Here is a 20,499-nt window from a genome sequence, read left to right as displayed (position 1 = left end):
GTATTAAGAGGTATCTGCAAGGTTGGGCTAACCAACCAAAAATAACACAGAAATGTGCATGTTAACACTTATGTGCATAGCTAAATTTATTAATCCTTAATATATTTAAGAAGTATTAAAAGAAAAATCTATTCACTTGTCAACACAAGCCATTATTAAGGCTCACCCCTTCAAAGATCTAATCTATAGACTAATGAAAATTCATTAGTTTGCTTAGTTTACTAACCAAGTCTACATTTAGAAATATCCCTATAATTTCCTTTGCTAAAAGGATTTCCCCAAGCTAGAACTACAATATTTTTATGCTATGTTGCCCAGGCTGGAGTGCAGTGACTATTCACAGGCACAATCATTGCACATTATAGCCTCTAACTCTTGAGCTCAAGTGATCCTCCTGCCGGTCTCATGAGTAGCTGGGACTACAGGGGCACACCACTGTGCCTGACTAGAACTATAAAGAGAGGTGTTTTACTGGAATCTAAAATAAATTTAAAAATCAAAAATAATATTCTAAAAATAAATGGGATTAAGGTAGACTCAAAAGTTCCACACCTCTTGGGTTAATTTTTTTTCCCCAAATTAAGTCAATAAGAGCCAAAAGAAAAAGATTAACTTGCTTAGAATTATATCTAACAGTTTACAAGCTGCTGAAATTTAATGTGTATTCAGACTCAACTGCAGCTTACCAAAGAAAGCTATAAATATGATCTGAATTAACACCAGTCTGGTGGGAAAAAAAAAAAAGTGTATTGTATCAAACAGACTTGCTGTGATATCTGTTCAAACATACCTGTACCAGTCAAAAGTCCAGCACTCTTCTTTCGTGCATAAGCGCGTAAGTGGTTGGACAGGCTAACAGCACTTGTAAACGTCGTATTGCAATGCACACATGTTCTAAGCTTCACAGGCATACCTATCATTCAAAAGAAAACTATAATCCAGTTCTCACTTCAAAAAGTGAAATTTTCTTAGCTTAAAGAGTGTAGAAAAGCACCACAATAAAGATGGTTTTCAAAACGTTCAATGAAATAGGTTAACTTAAAATAAGGAGGGGAAATTAAGTTAACTATTATTAGTTTGTAGTTAGCATTTAGAGCCAACTCATGCTCTTTGGAAAGGTAGAAGAGGAGTGACTTGAACCTTTGAGCTCCTCTGGATATAACACCTATTATCACTTTCTTGCAGATTTCTGTGTTACGCAGATTATTTCTTAAACCTACTAATATACAATCCTGTGATTTGAACACCACGGTTCTGTTGAGAAGTTTCAAAGCTTACAACATTACCAATAAAAAGAATTAAAAAGTCTAGTGACAAAGTGGTAATTAAAGTGTTTTACCCACAAAACCGTAAAAGTCTCAATACTAAATTAGGCTTTCTGATGAAGGCTGGGAGAAAAGGTGGTAAAACACACCACTGAATAGCTGTTAGACACAACATTTTATTCAGGGTATTTTATGTTCATTACTCTGAATGCGCAATCAATAATGAAAGTCAATGATTTAAAGTTTTTTGCTAAAATCTTTGTGCTAAATAAATGATCAACAAGCTAACATCTTAGTCATCACAGAAAAAACATGTTCAAACAATAAGAAACTCCTGACTTCTCAGACAATCCTCACTCCCCCAACACATTTCAATCAGTTTCTTCAGCATTACTGTGATAGCCACAAATACGGTTTTCCATCTATGAAGTATGCTACCCCTTAGTCAACACAGCTAACACATCTTGTCTGCATTTTATCCTTCTGAAAAAATATTGAAAGCTATTGACTTTCAGAGACTCTTTATTAGAAAGAAAAAGCCATATTAAACAGAAGCTCATACAAGATAAATTGTTTTCCAGACCACTTACAACACAAAGTCATCTTTCCTTAAATCAAAATTGCATTACAACTATTTGGGATATCGCAATGTTTGCCCCAAAGCAAATAAACAACATTACTTTACAGTAATGTTACTCGTTATTAATCCATTAACTATTACCTCCAACACATTCAACTTACAGCTCTAATCATGAGACCATTTACATAAACCTTCAACATTATTAACCTTCAAAAAGAAATCTAGAAAAGACACCTAAAATTTTTCTGGTCTAAAAGTATAAACCAGACTTGGCAATACTGAATAAAGTTTAGCTACTTTATCTGCCACATTATTTGCCAATACATACAAAATATTCCTTTCAAAAGGAAAAACTATTGGTGCACAAGCACTAAGCTAAATCATCTGTTCTGTTCCATTACAGCACTATCTTAAAACCTAAAACCCCAAACAAATATGTTTTATGTTCACACCTGTTCTCCAAAACCAAACTATCCCGCAATACAATGGGGAATTGGAGACGGAGATGTTTCTTTGGGTTAATCACTAAGACACCAAACCATTCAGCTTTAAGAGTCTTTTTTGTTTTACCTACGCAGTGGAAAACCCAACAGCTAAATCTTGAAAACATGATCACCTTGGAGAACTCGCAAAAATATGACAGAGGTATGCCTTTTCAATAATGCTATGCTTTTGAACATCATCCACAACCATCCTCCAGCCACAGCAAGTTTTATTTTCACAGATCAGCTTTTTGTTTGTTTTTTGTGTGTGTGTGTGGTTTTCTTCTGCTTTTGTTCTCACCTTACATTCAGACCAAGAAAAGAGGCACAGAGAACTCAGTGCTAATGAGCATCAATTGATGAGTTATACAGAAATGACAGTAGAATAACCAATCTGTGCTCTGTAAAAAAAAAAGCAGCTTAAACAAGAAGACTGTGAGAAAGTATTTTCCACATAGATTCCATTAAAGAAGGCATAATTGAACTGCATTTAAATTGTGTATAGGATAGTCATAAATGTCCTCTTACCTGAGTGCATAGTCAAGTCCATTTTTTGTGGCTGATACATCAACGGACTATCCTCATTTAATGGAAGAACACATTTCTGAACGAATCTCTTTCTTGCTGTCTGATTATGGATCTTCTGTGGAGAAATAGCAGAATTCCTTTCTTCTCCCATCCTTTTATTTTTAAGAAGTTCTATGAGTGTAAGAGATTGATTCTTTTTTCCACTGGGCAGTTCTGGTTTTGTTTCATCATATTCATTTAAGAAATTCAGCCCTTCTTCTTCTGATGCAGACACTGACAGAGCTTCAGTCTTTAGGCCATTACGGTATGCTTCAAGAGGTATAACATTTTGAGATATAAAGTCATCATTTGATGCAAATTTTTGAGCTACAAATGGTCTGGGAATAATACGACGACTGTTCAAAGCCTTTAAGATTTTTTCATATTTTTCTTCATTTTGCATCATCTCATTCAGAACACAGATTGGAGATTTGTGAGCATCCCATTTGGTCTTTCCAAGTCTTTTCAAGTGGCCTCTAACATGATTTGATAATCCAATTTTAGTATCAAACCAACCACCACAGAGCTGACAAGTGTGTTCAGAAGTGGTTTCAGACTTCTCTATAGCTAAAAAAAAATTTTTAAGAGTAATATCAGACTTTCTTATATAAACTGACCACCCTAAAATGAGTTAATTCTGAAACATAAAATTATATGATTCTAATGGAGACCAAATTCAAACAGAACTTTTAAATCTTCAGAATTAGAACACAGACCTATTAGCCCAAATTATTCCCATGGAGAACTTACCTTTTCTAACTCGTTTAACAGGTGTTCCTGTGCCAGTTCTTTTGAAATGCTGCATTTTGTCACTTGTGGCTATTTGTTCTGGTGATACAACATGACGGGCTTCATAGCTTAGTCCTGCTCTATGAAGATGCCCCCGGACATGATTTGATAACCCAACACCTGTTTCAAATGTTGCTGGGCAGTAAGGACACGATTTCTTCTCAAGAGACAAATCAGTCCAGTGAAAAACAGAACTATGCTTTGACAATGAAGCATCTGCAGTTTCTAAATGCTGAGGATCATGTATCTCATGCAAAAAGTTGTTACTTCCAGCATCTTCATAGTATTCAAAATAAAAGCCATCATTTTGGTCATAACTAAGAGTAGCATTTTCTCCAGGCTCCTGACCTTCCACTTTGCTCTTAAATAAAGGGAATAAATTTACATGTTCTTGATTAATATCACTATAGGTTTCATCTTCTATGGCCTGTGTAGTGTAGTCTCCTAACTCAACATTATCCCAGGAACTTTCATCTTCTGTTTCATAACTATCTTTCTTTTCAGCAGAATTAAGTTTTTGCAAAACGACAACAGTCATTTTATGCAAAAAATCTGGATAGCTATCCAAGTCTTCCCCTCCAACAGAACTTTCCTTCTTAGATTCCTTAACTACTCTCTTTACAGCTACACGTCTGTGATCTTTGAAGCTTTCAGGTCTTTTGGTGTCAGGCTTATGAGGGTCTGAAATAAAACTGTTGTGAGAATTACTTGATGATGAAAATAGGTGTAAAGAATTTAATGAACTAGCTTCTTCTTTTTTGAAATGCACAGGATATGATTCACCTGATTTTTTTATCATCCTATAGTTTTCATATTTGTGTCTATACAAATAGTTGCTATTTGCCTTGGCATTAGACTTTTCTTTTGCTGTTTGATGAAAATACTTAGGTTTTTGGTCAATGCTGCTTTTAATTGTAACATTCTTATGAGGAGAGCTGTTTTGATTGCAAGTGTTTACGCCTGATTGGGCAATGCTTTTCCGAGCTTTCTGTACTCTGTGTGGCCGCTTATGGATTTTTGAAAAACTACTTGATTGTGAGGTTGATCCAAATGTTCGCTTCACATCTTGTTTTAAAGCAGAGTTCTTTGGAAACGTGGTTGACTGTTGTTTAGTTAATGGTTTAGTGCTATCACTATCTACAGGTTCTTCAAGGATGTCATTTTTTCTTTTATCAAGTCCAAGAGGACTACCAAATGAATCAACACATGATGATGAATGCAAGTACTCCATGTGCTTTTTTAAAACACTTTTGGCTGAAGTAGTAAAAGGACACATCTTACATACATAGGTAGCTGATTTTTTGGATGATCCTACTACGGAGTCTTTCATGAAAGTCTTTTTTTGTGTTTTTCTCTGGGCTATATCAGAAGTTACCAACGGGCATTTTACCACTGCCCCATGTGCAATGCCTCGATGGCATTCTAATTCATTTTCTGTCACTGCCATGAAGTTACACTCTTCACAGCAGTAGTACCTTTTATCTTTTTCATGGGTTTTAGCATGTTGCACAAATGTTTTAGGGCAATTGGTACCAAACACACACTGAGGACACTGTAATCGTGCGCTTCTTCCTTCATCCTGAAGTTCTTTCAGTTCACGAATTTCCTCCATCAACTTCTGTCTTCTCTCCTGGTGAATAATCATGTGTTTTAGAAGTGAATTGCGATCTCGAAATGTCCGTCCACATTCTCTACAAGCATATGGCCTTGGGACATTAAGATGGCGAAAGTGACTATTCCCATCTAAATGATACATCATATGCCTGTGGAGGTGCTTCTTCTCCCTAAAATTCACATTGCACTTTGTACAGGGGTAGAATGATGGCTCTTCGGTACTGAAAGTAGCAGGTGACTCAGAATCACTCTCTTCACATTTCTTTTTTAAGGTATTTGAAAGAAAAGTGCTAGTATGAACAGGTGAACTCTCTTCTCCACACTTATCTGGGTTATAAATTAGATGTTGGAAGGCATCCACAGATTCTAAGTCTTCATCAGTCGATTCAGGCTTCACTTTTGATAACGCATATTTCTGTGGGTCTACGGCTTGTAGCTCTTCATTTTGTTCTAGAAAGTCTACTTCTTGCATTTTTGATTTATTGGGTACACAATTAGAATCACTAAAGCAATCCTCAGTATAACGAGTTATCTTGCTTACATCCATTTTTCGCTTTCTTTTTTTTTCTAGACCTACTTTAGAATGAGGTGGAGCTTTGTCTACTGTTTCCTCATTAGTCATAAGAAACTGAATGAACTCTTTTTGGGGATCCCAGTTTGTATCATTTTCTGATCTAAATCCATCTGTACCTGAGGAAATTCCTGTTACTGTATTGACACAATCATCTTTTACCAATAAATCTTCACCATCCTCACCCACCTCTACTTGATTTATTAAAGTGCCATCTGACTTTATATTACTCCCTACTGAATTCTGAATGTCACAACCAACTGAAGCAGAGGTAGGTAGTTTTTTATTGGAATGGGTGGGATTCTTAGCATGTGCTACATCTGATAACAAAAATAAAACTTGGTGTTGACTTGCTTTCTGTGGTGTAGACAGCTGAAGATCAGCTGCTACCTTCAAAGTTGAACAAGATTCTGTTGTTGGCTGATCCACAGGCTGCCCAGTGGTTAATGAAACACTGCCTTTATTCATATTGGAAGTCTTAGTTAAGGAGGAGTGTGAAACTGGTCCATTAACAGCAGCTCCTTTAGGTAAGATAAAGTTTTCACTAGAAACAGTAGGAGCACCAGCATGTATAAATAGACTAGACTGGCCTCCGCTTAAGGCGTTTTCAGATTTGTCCTTTGACAGTTCTTCAGGCAGAGTCAATGTATTATTTTTCTGAAATGATGTTTGACAATCTTTTGGTTTATGAACTCCGCTCTCCTTGTCTGAGATAAAATTGTTGTCATCTAGGAGTTCTTCTTTAGCACCAGTAATATCGGTGTTTATCTTCAAATCATCCATATTGTTGGCAAGCCCATTTAACACATTTAGTCTAGAAAATGGAAAAAAAAAATTTAGATTTGCATTAAAGAAAAAATACTATTAGAATGTATGGAGAGTTGAAAGTACATATTTTTATTAGTTTAATTTTCTACTCTTTATATTGACATTCTAATAATTTTCCAAGAATGAAAGAACACAAACATATTGAAATATTTAAAAAGCACCTCAAAGGTTAATATTGTTCTTCATGCTAGGCAACAACAACAATCCAATACGTCATATATACAAAATGTCTAGAGAAAAGCAACATACACAAACACACTAGGGAAAAGCAGCATACACACAGATACACACATACACACAGACATAAAAACAATGTAAATATGCTACAGACTGAAAAAATTTTAAACCACATGTAGAGATTGCTAATACAAAGAAAATTCTTTCACTTAAGTAGGTTTATCAGAGGCAGTCACTCTATTCGAGAGAATAATATAAATTATCAAATACTGCAGAGAAATGAAAGATTTGTCACTTATAAGTTCATTCCTGAAGGAAGGTAACAAAACGCCATTCAGTAAAAAACTTTATTTGAATGAACATATTTGCTATCAACATCAATGTTTTATGTATGAAACAGTAGTTCAATTGTTAAAATGCTTTATTCATAGTTTTGTTCATTCCTTATTCAAATTAACCTTAACTATAATTTTAACTTTACTAAAGTTAACTAAATTTTAGTAAAGTGAATTTCAACTTCACTAAAGTTAAAATTAATGAAGTTTCATGTCAAACTTTCATATGTGGGGCCCCAAATTCCAGGCATTCTTTAAAAGCAGTTATCCCATTTTTGATCTGGTGGTCGAGTGCAACGGCCTAACACATTTTACAATAAAATAGCATAAACATATGTTTTAAATTTATTTCACATAAAATGCAGATAAAACTTTTCTAGGCATTTTTGATAAGTTATTTAATCATTATGAGAAAAAAGTACAATATTTTTAAAGCAAACAGTATTTCTGAATGTTTGGGGTCCATTCATATGATGACTTTATGTAATGACTACCCTCACTATGAAAAGTTCCCTTGCAACCTGTCCTTTTCCTGCTCTTAGAGGACTGGGAATGTAATCTAGTGACTATCATATCTCTAGAACCTAGTACATCACTTGGCATAGGTGCTCAGGCAATATTTGTTGACTAAAAGACTGAGTAAGTATTGGATTAATAAAAACACAATTTCAAAATCAAAGTACAAGTTCCTAAAGTGTAAGAAGAAAAACAGTTTTGTTCCTATGAAATTTGGATACCCCATTCAAATACAAGTTCCATCAGATTCTGATTTATTAATGCAGTAATTATAATGAGGTCCTCAAAATATCCAATAATTCTCATGTACAATTTAAAGAACCTGCTCTTTGGCAACCCCAGGTATTAACTAATTGAAGTATTGGCATAAGCTTCCATATTTCTTCTCCTTTTTTGCAGTTATTATCCAAATATTTACTAAGCACTTAGTTGTGCCATGCATTGATCCCGTATTCCAGAAATAACGGTAAACAAGACAAGTTAGTTTCCTGCTCTCAGATAAAGAACGAAGCCTGTATATTTTCTTTTGTAGTATTTTTAATTTGCATAACAAGTAATACTATTTTAGGGCAACAGGACCTCACAATCTAACATTTAGAAATCCAAACATGTTCAATAAAGTTCAATATTTTTACTGTCCTTTAAGGGTACCAATTTCATGCTTTGTAAAACATTAAATCTAATTCAAGAATAATAAAATTGTTCTTACCTTTTTCATATTTTATAACTTAGAACAAGCATTTATAATCTGATCTTATTCTTTCCATAAAATGTTATTTAATACAACAAATATCTATTACCAGTATCTTTGACATTGTTATTTATACCAACAATTATTTTTTCCACCCCTCATAGGTTTTAGAATTCTGTTTTGAGATTGGCAAACTTCTGGTATGGTGGTAATAAAAATAGACTTCCAATAAGATCACATTCAATGATATCACTCCAAAATGGTGCTAATGCATCACTCAGCAGGAGTCTCTACATCACACACACAGAAGTTAAAAATGGGCAGCACATAAACATGTGTTAGGAAAGGGTGTACAAATGTCAAGGGAAAGAAAAGCAAGCCTTAATGCTACACTTATTATTCATTCCTGATATTTCTCATTAAATTAGATAGAAAATATAAAATGATTCAATAGCAACAATCTCATAAATCTGAAATGAACGACAAAATACTGGCTTGAAAGACAGTTACTTTCCTTTACGTTTCCACTTATTATAATCACAGAGGTGGACAAATATATGCTCAGTCAATTTGAAAGCCTATATTAGTTTTTCTCAACAGGAAGCAATGTTGCTAACGAAGTGGTAAATTCAGTGTTAATGAGTGGCTTCACTGTTACCACCTCAGAGGTAAAACCTTCCATGTTCTATGTTCCACCCATCTGTTCTGGTGTTAGAGGTTTAGAGATGGAACAGACGCTTCCCATTTAAAGCAACTTCATTGGTACCCCCTGAACAGCAGGGTGACAAACTATGAGAACATCATGTCAGCTTGGAGACTGCATCCTCATTACCAGAATGGCTTTATAAGAGCTTTTCATAAGTTCACATTCTGAAGATATCAACCTGTTTTGTTCAAAAACATAGAAAAAATATATGTGCATAAATGATTTTATCTACAAAACACATCTAGCAAAAAAAATCAGATTAAATATTATTAAAATATAAAATGAAGACTTTAACAATTAAAGTTTTCCTTCACATCCACATAATATGGCTTACTTACCCCCAAATTAATAATTATCTCTACTCAAAAATAAAAGACATTACCTTCTGCATCAGTTTGAAAATATGTTACAAAAGTTGACTAAGCAAGGAAGTTTTCTAGGTCACTCGGTAATTCTGATTAGATACAACCTTCCTGTCATCAAATCTATACTGTCCACTTTTTGTTCATGAGTAATTCTTTACTCAGAGAAAATTAGCTTAATTTTGTTCTTTTATGTACATTATTAACTGTATTTACTATAAGTAGATTAACATTTTGTGGGTACTTATTTTAGAAACAATTAAAATGTTCAGAATATATTATAATTATACAATGCTCCAAATACACTACTTATTAATAACAGTACTCAATACTCATAGCTGTTGTCCTGAGATACCACGCAGAACAATGGATCATCAAAATCTCTTGCACTGAATAATGGATACAGAATTTTAACACCATCAAAAATTATTTTACTACATTCATGTTGGGTTATGAGGCATCTAGGCAAGAAACTGTTTGATCTGAGTTAATTTTACACCATCTCAAATAGTTTTTCAACTACCTTTGTATAGTCAAATGTATATATAACAGAGACATCAATACCAGTTTAGGTTACTATAACAAAGTAGGAACATATTTGAAGGTGGGCATTATTCACTAAGTTTAAAAAACAGAAGCTAATAAATTAAGATAAATACTGATGTTTGGACTCCTTAAATTTCAATTCAATGAATTCAATGAATTAGCTATATCAATTAAGATTTTAAAACAATGTTTAGACACCATTACTAAAGCTTCCCCAGATAATCATATAATCAAAGAATTTTTCTTTTAACTGAATTTTAAAATGTTCTTTAAAAAAATTCACACACCTTTTTAAAAAGCTGCAAACAGAACTTTAAATCTACATAAAATATATTTCAATTTCTGGAAAATTATAATGAGTTTTACAGCTATAACTGCCTCTAGTTATATACTGTGAGCATTAAAAAATTGTACAAAGGTCAGATCTGTCTTCAAGATGACAGATCATCACTTATATGCCTCAAGCTAGACTTATTGTCTCAGAAATCTCAAACATCAGTATTTTTGCAAACTATCAGCACTTGCTATAACACCCTCACTACGCTACATCTTGAGGTTACTACAGAAGAAATGAGGTGATAATTGCATATTAACATAATTATTCTGTAATCCCTCTGAGCAAGCTTCCTAGGTCACTCAGTAATTCAGATTAGATACAACCTTTCTGTCATCAAATCTATGCTGTCCACTTTCTGTTCACGAATAATTCTTTTGTGATAGAAAATTAGCTTAATTCCATTCTTTTATGTACATTATTAATTGTATTTGTTGCAAGTAGGTTAACATTTTGTGGGTACTTAACTACATAATACCAACCTTTGCTGTGTTGTATAATTTCGTGCAAAAATATAGTACAATTTGCCCTCATTGTATATTAGTTCATTAATTGCTATATTACACTGCTATAAATAAATTATAATGCTACCCACTAGCTGAGTTATAGTTAGGATGTGTCAGGTTTTCACAAATTCTATGTTCATTTAAATTATCCTTGCAAACACATGACAACTTCAGTTAGTAATGTATGAGACTGGGTCAAGAAGAGAATACCATTCACAAGTGTCAAACTACAAAACGAATCTTAATTAACTGAAATATTACATTTAAAATTACTGCACTATTTAAACCTATATATACCATACACAATGTACAAACATATATACCTAAATCTCACCTAGTGCACAATTCAAGAAAAGATAGAGTGTATCATCCAGGTAATAACTTATTCTAAATGTCACATTGAGAAGAAACACTAAAAAAATATAGAACACTTATAAGGGTATCCAGCATGAGACTGACTCTAAAACCAAGCCAAATAATAAAATGGTTCAGAAGGTTACCATTAGGCAAGAATGGTTCTTGCTTACTTGTCAAGAACATTACAGACAGGAATATGGAGTTGGGGATTGAATAAGATGATTTCTAAGATCCCTTTTAATATGTACTACAAATGTTTAGTATTTAGTTATTACATAATTAACATTTAACATTATTTGAAATAATGAGCTAAAAACTGGAGAATTACACTACTGAGCCTTAAAAGTATTCTCTAAATTCACAATTACCTGAAATAATCCTTTAGTTAACTTATGATCTGTCAATAAATTGATTCTTGAACAGTGAAAATATGGCATTAAATGACCAAGACACTGCCACAGAGCTAACTGTGTCATGAAAACTCAATGTTACAGCCAGAGATTTTTTTTTCCTCTTGGCAATACCAAAACACAAATAAAAAAAGGCACTGAGTTTGATATATACATTGCAATTAAAAAAATAAAGTAAACAAATTATACTGAACCTGTTGAATAGCTTGTTCCTGATGCCATGTACCATCCTCAATTTTTAACAGAAGACAGATGGTAGGTAACAGACCATAAACACCCAATAACTCAAGATCATTCTTACTGCAAAGTATAGTAAATACTAAATATAATCTAACACATCTAAAGAAGCTCCCATATGGTAAATGGAAGCAGGTAACTGTGTGGGTGAAGGCAAGGGGGGCAGGGAGGCCCTACAAAGACATAACTTTAAAGACATGGTAAAATTATGTAACAATGAGAATCAACAGTAGTAGAAAATCAAATGGATGTTCACTAATCAAACATTAATTTCCTAATGAAGAATTTTGTGACTGGAAGAAGCAAGGCAATAAATTACAGTTGCAACCAAAGGAGAGTGCTAAGTCATAGTTAGCACAGAATGACTGTTGTGTTGTTTATGCTTTCATGTAATTAGAATAAGTGATGGTCTCAGCTTACATCATAAATGACATATGCACATGGCTCCAACAAGACAAATTCAAGCATTTAAGCATTTGAAATGAGTGATATATATGTAACTGACCACATTTGTGTAACATGGGTCGGTTCACTATAAAACCTATCTGTTCAAATCGTCAACTGTGAAACTTTCAAAGAAACCAATGTAGCTGAAGTGTGTCAATCCCATATTCCAGACGCAGTGTGTCAACTTTGCCCTCCACAGAAAGTATCATGCCATAAATTGTCATTTTACTTTGAGCCTTCTGGTATTCTTTACCCTATGATGGGTACGCTGTTTGTATTCAGTTTTGAAATATTATATAAATACTAAACCATCATGTCTAATAAATGCAAGAAAAGTGAGAGTGTTGAAAGTCCTAGGAATACAAAGCATACACAGATGCTCCTTTACTTATAATGGGGTTACCTCCCAATAAACCCATGATAAATTGAAAACGTCATGTTGAAAATGCATTTAATACATCTAAACTATTGAACATTGTAGCTTAGCCTACTTAAATGTACTTACGTTAGCCTATAATTGGGCAAAACAATCTGACACAGTCTATAAAAATTTTATAATAAAAAATAAAAGATAAGATTAAAAATACAGTCTCTACTGAATGCACATTGCTTCTGCACCATCGCAAAATTGAATCACTGTCATTGTAAGTCAGGGACTGTATGTAATTATATAAATGAAAATAGAGACAATTATACTCAAAGTAGTGAGATAAATATATATGCATATGGAATAAATTGCTTCAGAATAGAAATAATTTTAAAGGGCAAAGACAATTTCACCATTCAAAAAATTTATACCTATACATTTCACAACAATTATCAAGACATAAATAACAAAAGAACGGTTTTAGAGTATAGAATCAGCACCAAGTCAGATATCTATTTGCTTAATGTTTATTCAGGAAACACTAGTAATTTGTTGAAGAACTTAAAAGCTGAGAATGTTCAAAGTGCTGTTAATGAAACTTTTGCCCCAACCATGTATATTCCACAGGATCAAGGCACATTATAGTATGCACATCAAAGTTAGTGGCATGACTGCAAATGCAAACATGGTGGCTTTAAAGGGATTCCTTTCAACAGCTGAAGAGATGACTGGTGCCTTAATAGATTGTTAATGCAGATGAAACTACTGTCATCCCTCAGTATCCATGACGGATTGGTTCTAAAACCCTGGTGGATACCAAAATCTATGCATACTTAAGTCCCTGCACTTGACACCATCTATGGATAAGATAAGCAAGCCCTCTTTAAATGTGGGTTTTACATGCCATGAAGACTGTATTTTTGATCTGCGTTTGGTTTGGGTGCAGATGCAGGACCACTGATACAGAAAGTCGACTATATTTATCAAAAAAAAATCCACGTTTAAGTGGACCCGCAGAGTTCAAGCTCATGTTGTTCCAAGGGTCAACCGTATTTCATTTTTGGGAAGATGACCAACAGAAACCTTACCAGCATGTCTAGCCTGAAGCTTGGAACATAACGAATGTATACTAGTTTCCTTCTAATGCCTCAGCAATTTAAGTTTTTCAAATTCAAAGGTTCACAGATTTTATTTAACATGTAGATTTCTTACACTTCTGTAGATTTTAATAATCTATCATTATAAAAGTTCTATAAATTAATTTGCTTAATCTCACATTTAGAAAATATAAAATTAAAGTCTAATGAGAAATAGAACTTGAATAATATGACATCCAAGATTGAATTATTTCACTGATTTACAATTTAACTTATTGAAGGAAGGATTTAAATCGTAAAAAAAATTCTGTAAATCTGTAACAATCTATAATGAGTACTTAACCTCTCACCTGTATTATATACATTCAAACTCTACTATGCAAATTCAAACATATTGAATTTATATATTTGAATATACTTATTCCATACACTCACATGGAAAAGTATGACATCTTTGAGAACTAAAAAAAGGACAAAACTGAAAGTGTTACTTCAAAGAAATGTTTCATATTAAATGTGAACTCTTGTTAATGTTCTTATCCTTGCTCAATTTATTTTTCTGAAACCAGAAAAAATCCTATTATGATCTAAGAAAAATATTTCAAGATAATCACTATTCTACGAGTATCTTAATTTAGGATGGTAATAATTCAAATACAAGAAATTTGCTTTTCTTGAAACAAAATGTATTAGTGTGCTTCTCTCTCACATTATTGTATTAACAAAAATATAGTTGGCTCTCTGTATGGGTTCTGCATCCTCGGATTCAACCAAACTCAGATCAAAAGAAATAAAAAATAAAATTACAAGAATAAAAAATACAAATAAGGAACCAATAAAGTATAACAACTATTTGGCATTTACACTGTATTAGGTATTGCAAGAAATATATTGATAGTTTAATGTATACGGGAGGATGTGTACAGATTATATGTAAATACAAAATCATTTTATATAAAGGTCTGGAGCATCACTGGAGTTTGGTATTCTTGCAGGGTCATGGAACCAATCCCACATGGATATTCAGGTTGAATGTATGGTACCGATTTTTGGTTAGCAGCTAAATTTGCGTGTTTTTAGCAATAGGATTCCCAGTGTGCAGCTAAGGAGAATGTTTGCTTATATCACCAAACACCATTCCTGAATCCTTTTTGTTGTTCATTTATTGATTCAAAAAAATAGTGCTGGGGCCGGGCGCAGTGGCTCACACCTGTAGTCCCAGCACTTTGGGAGGCCAAGGTGAGCAGATTGCCTGAAATCGGAGTTCATGATCAGCCTGGACAACATGGTGAAACCTCGTCTCTACTAAAATACAAAAAATTAGCCGGGTGTGGTGGCGTGCGCCTGTAGTCCCAGCTACTCAGATGGCTGGGGCAGCAGAATTGACTCCTCAAAGAGTATGCAGGTAAAGTATTAATTTCTAGTTCCTCAACTTCCATATGTACTCTTTCCCTAAAATTGATCTGGATGTTATATTCGCAATACTCTAGTTCTGCTTACCCATCTCCCTTTTAAAGATCGCCCTTCTCTCACTGTACAAAAGAAAAGTTTCCAAACACATATCTAACAGCCTTCCTCATCTATATCAGTTGTTCAGGCCAATAACCTTGCAGCAACCTTCACTGTTCTTGTTTACTCACACCTCATATCTAAACTATCAGGAACTCCTACTGCTATTATCTTCAAAATATATCCAGAATCCAATCACTTCTCATCACTGCTATACCCAGATCCACTATTAGCTCTCCCCTGTATGACTTCATCAGCTGACTAATCTGGTATTAGTACAAGGACAGATCCTTAGTCACTTACCATCTATTCTCAACACAGCAATCAGAGTGATCTATACAGATAATGTCCCTCAAAACTCTAAAATGACTCCCTGTTTTTCTCAGATAAAAAAGGAAAAGTCCTTACAATGACCTGTAAGGACCTACAGAGAGAGACTACCTAGTAACTCTTTGACTTCGTTTCCTACTCCTCTCCCCAACTCACTCACTCTGCTGTAGACACATTAGCTTTTCTGTTGTTGTTTTGTTTTTACTATTCTTGAATACGTTCTCTACTAGCGTAAGGCCTTAGCACTGACTATTCCTCAGATAGAATGCTCCTTCTTCCAGATAGTCTCATGGCAAACTATCTCATCTTGGTTCAAGTCTTTGCTCAATCATTATCTTTTGAATGATGCCAACCAGGACCACTTTAGTTAAACTGACACCCCAAAACCCTTACCTTCTCCACACTGCTGGCATTCTCAAATCCACTTATACTAGTTTATACCTTCTCCCATCTCCCATAACACTTAACACCTTCTACCACACTATGCAATGTATTTATTTACTGTGGTTGTAGTTTAAGCATCCCTCCTCTAAAACTAAGTTTCAAAGGCAAAGATTTCTATCTATCTTGCTAACTGAATACCTCAAGGGTCAAGAAAAGAGCTGCCCAGACTGTTAGCATTGCGCAAATGCTCCAGTGTGTAAAAACCTTTTGGGAGTCAAATAAAAGGTTTGAGAATACAGAGCTCCTTAGGCAGAGGCCATTGCAGCAAAGCACATAATAGGAAAATTTGAAGGCTACACAGTCTTAATCAAAAAACAACTCAAGGGAAGATTCCAGTGGCTGTCTCTCTCTCCATACTTCTCTCTCATCCCTCTCCCTGATTCCCAGTCTTAGAACTAAAATTCAGAAATGAAAAGGTCATCAACAGTGATAAAAATACATTTATTTGAATTTTAAAAATGAAGCCATTTTTACTGACAAAGGGTCACCTTAGTTTAGCTGTTAAGACTGGTTTTGTTAAATGTTACAAGGCAGACATTTTCTGTAACCTTAATGAATTAAATCTACAGTACAAAGATTCTGAAGAAATGAGATGTAAATTATGCATACAATATACTGTATAAACACATAATTATTCTCGCTTGTGAGAAAAATGTCAGATGCCAACTTAAAAATACCATAGTTTTCCAAAATTATAGAGGTGTGTGAAAAAAAAGTATGTAGACCACCGATCAAATATATAGGGAGAGCTCTATACAACAACCAGACATTCTTTTTCTCAAAACACAGAACATTTATAAAATCTGAGAATGCATTTCAACAACCACTGAGAAACTTCCAACAGAAACAGAAATCACTGTAGACCATATGCTCTGGCCACTATGTAACAAACCAGAAAGCTGATACAATTAGATAATTAGTGAACTAGAAAAAGGCCAAAACAAAGTATATTAAATGAAGCAAGGGGAGACAAAAGCATGGAAAATAGAGAAAAGAGTAAGAGCTGAAACTGATACGGTAAAAGATCACACATACATTCCAACATCTAGTTGGAATCACGGAAGAAAAGACAGAATATAGGACAGAAGCAATACTTCTGAGATAATTGCTGAGAATTTTGTAAAACTGACAAAACACATCAAGCCAAAGCTTCTGAGAGCACCTGGAACTCTGAGATGAATAAACAAAAACTACACTTAGATACATCACAGGAAAACTAATGAAAATAAAAGACAATGAGGAAAAAATACTAAAAGCAGCCACAGAAAAAAAGAATACCTATAAAAGAATACCTATAGACTAAGGGATGGCGGGGGGTAGCAGCTCCCTATGTCCAAGAACTAACCTCGTGCTATCAGACTATCTGATGTTCTGTCACAACGTTGTCTTAAGAAAAAAATAGTATCTCGGCCGGGCGCGGTGGCTCAAGCCTGTAATCCCAGCACTTTGGGAGGCCGAGACGGGCGGATCACGAGGTCAGGAGATCGAGACCATCCTGGCTAACACGGTGAAACCCCGTCTCTACTAAAAAATACAAAAAACTAGCCGGGCGCGGTGGCGGGCGCTTGTAGTCCCAGCTACTCGGGAAGGCTGAGGCAGGAGAATGGCGTAAACCCGGGAGGCGGAGCTTGCAGTGAGCTGAGATCCGGCCACTGCGCTCCAGCCTGGGCGACAGAGTGAGACTCCGTCTCAAAAAAAAAAAAAAAAAAAAAAAGAAAAAAATAGTATCTCATAAAACATCCATGTCAGACAAGACCGTTGTGCAACACAACCAAACATCCCCCCCGACCCACTAAAATGAGTGATGTGTCACCTTCTTTATCAATTACAGGAATACCTTGGAGACACTGTGGGTTCAGTTCCAGACCACTGCAATAAGGTGAATATTGGAATAAAATGAGCCACGATTTTTTTTTTTTTTTTGGTTTCCAAGTACCTATAAAAGTAACATTTAATAGACACGGGGAGGGGAACACACTGGGCCTATGGGGTAGGGGGTGAAGGGAGAGCATCAGGAAAAATAGCTAATGCATGCTGGGCTTAATATGCAAGTGACGGGTTAATAGGTGCAGCAAACCACTATGGCACACATTTACCTATGTAACAAACCTACACACCCTGTACATGTACCCTGGAACTTAAAAAAAAAAAAAAAGTTATGTTTATACTATACTGTTGTCAATTAAGTACACAAAAGCCATTATGTCTAAAAAACAATGTATATACCTTAAAGTATTTTATTGTGGCCGGGTGCAGTGGCTCACGCCAATCCCAACACTTTGGGAGGCTGAGGCGGGTGAATCGCCCGAGGTCCAGAGTTCAAGACCAGCCTGGCCAACATGGTGAAACCTTATCTCTACTAAAAATACAAAAAATTAGCCAGGTGTGGTGGCGGGTGCATGTAATCTCAGCTACTTGGGAGGCTGAGGCAGAAGAACTGCTTGAACCTGGGAGGCAGAGGTTGGAGTGAGCTGAGATCGCACCACTGCACTCCAGCCTGGTGACAGAGTGAGACTTCATCTTAAAAAAAACAACAACAAAAACAAAACAAAATAAAAATAAAATACTTTATAGCTTTAAAAAATACTAACAGTCATCTAAGCATTTGGTGAGTTCTAGTCTTTTTGCTGAGATTTTTGCCTTAATATTGACAATCAGAGTGGTGGATGCTGAAGGTTGGGGTAGCTGTGGCAACTTCTTAAAATAAGACAGCAATGAAGTTTGACACATTGATTGACCCTTTCTTTCATGAAAGATTTCTCTGTAACATGCAATGCTGTTTGACAGCATCTTACCCACAGCAAAACTTCTTTTGATATTGGAGTCAATCTTCTCAAACCCTGCTACTGCTTTATTGACGTAATATTCTAAATCTTATGTTGTCATTTCAACAATGTTCACACCATTTTTACTAGGAGTAGACTCCCTCTCAAGAAACTACTTTCTTCACTAGAGAAGCAACTTCTCATCTGGTCAGGCTTTGTCGTGAGATTGCAGCAATTCAGTTACACCTTCAGGTTCCACTTTTTTTTTTTTTTTTGAGACAGAACCCAGGCTGGAGTGCAGTGTTGCCATCTCAGCTCACGGCAACCTCCACCTCCCAGGTTCAAGTGATTCTCCTGGTTCAGCCTCCCAAATAGCTGGGATTACAGACTTGCGCAACCATGCCTGGCTAATTTTTTTATTTTTAGTAGAGATGGGGTTTCACCATGTTGGCCAGGCTGGTCTTGAACTCCTGACCTCAAGTGATCCACCTGCCTTGGCCTTCCAAAGTGCTAGGATTACAGGCGTGAGCCATGGCACCTGGTCTTCAGGTTCTACTTCTAATTCTAGTTTTCTTCCTATTTCTACCCCATCTACAGTTACTTGCTCCACTGTAGTCTTGCATCCCTCAAAGTCATACATGAGCATTGAAATCAACTTCTTCCAAACTCCTATTAATGTTGATATTCTGACCTCCTCCCATGAATCACAAATGTTTTAAGTTGCATCTAGAATAGCTAATCCTTTCCAAAAAGTTTTCAATTTACTTTGCTCAGATCCATCAGAGGAATGACTCTAGCTAAGGCAGCTGTAGCCTTATGAAATGCATTTAAATAGTAAGACTTCAAGATCAAAAGTATTCCTTGTTCCATGAGCTACACAATGGATGCTGTGTTGGCAGGCATGAAAACAACATTCGTCTTGTACATCTCCATCAGAGATCCTGGATGACCAGGTGCACTGTCAATGAGTATATTTCGAAAGTAGTCTTTTCTTGTAGGTCTCAACAGTAGGCTGAAAATAGTTCATAAACCATGCTGTAACAGATGCACTGTCATCCAGGCTTTGTTGATTCATTTATAGAGCACAGGTAGAAATTTAGCATAACACTGATGGGCCCTAAGATTTATGAAATTGTTCAATGAGCATTGGGCTTTAACTTAAAAGTTACCAGCTGCATTAGCCACTAACAAGAGGGTCTGCCTGTCTCTCAGGCTTCAGTTTTGAAGCCAGGCATTTACTTTTCTCTAGCTATGAAAGTGCTAGATGGCATCTTCTTCTAGTAGGAGGCTGTTTAATCTACACTGAAAAATCTGTTGGTTAGTGCAGCCATTTTCATGAATTGTCAGAGCTAGATCTTCTGGGTAGTTTGCTGCAGCTTCTACCATCAGCACTTGCTGCATCACCTTGCGCTTTTATGTTATAACATGGCTTTTTTCCTTAAACCTTGTGAATCCACCTCTGTTAGCTTCAAACTTTTCTTCCGAAACTTCCTCACCTCTCTTGGCCTTCAGAGAATTGAAGAGAGTTAGGGTTTTGATCTGGATTAAGCTTTTGCTTAAGGGAATGTTGTGGCTGGTTTGATCTTCTATCCAGACCATTCCAACTTTCTCCATATCAGTAATAAGGATGTTTTAATTTCTTACTATTTGTGTGCTCACTGGAGTAG

The 20,499-nt window shown here is 35.3% G+C and overlaps 1 protein-coding gene across 13 annotated transcripts in view; it reads right to left on the bottom strand.

Annotated features, from left to right (window-relative positions):
• The window catches only part of ZNF644 (zinc finger protein 644), a 101,715-nt gene that overhangs the window by 19,471 nt on the left and 61,745 nt on the right, over window positions 1–20,499 (bottom strand). For 7 of the 13 annotated variants that reach the window (XM_073008598.1, XM_038002767.2, XM_007978007.3 and 4 more), the window contains 3 exons: window positions 3,645–6,682; window positions 2,856–3,461; window positions 791–913 (listed from right to left, as the gene is read on the bottom strand). The exons of 5 other annotated variants lie outside the window; for them this stretch is intronic. In XM_073008598.1, coding sequence (XP_072864699.1) covers window positions 791–913; window positions 2,856–3,461; window positions 3,645–6,682 — 3,767 coding nt within the window. The remainder of the gene's footprint in view (window positions 1–790; window positions 914–2,855; window positions 3,462–3,644; window positions 6,683–20,499) is intronic. One more of the 13 variants, XM_007978013.3, reaches the window with a different exon arrangement.

This window comes from Chlorocebus sabaeus, chromosome 20 (genome assembly GCF_047675955.1).
Source record: "Chlorocebus sabaeus isolate Y175 chromosome 20, mChlSab1.0.hap1, whole genome shotgun sequence".
Lineage (NCBI taxonomy): Eukaryota > Metazoa > Chordata > Mammalia > Primates > Cercopithecidae > Chlorocebus > Chlorocebus sabaeus.
This window is presented reverse-complemented; position numbering and strand designations above follow the sequence as displayed.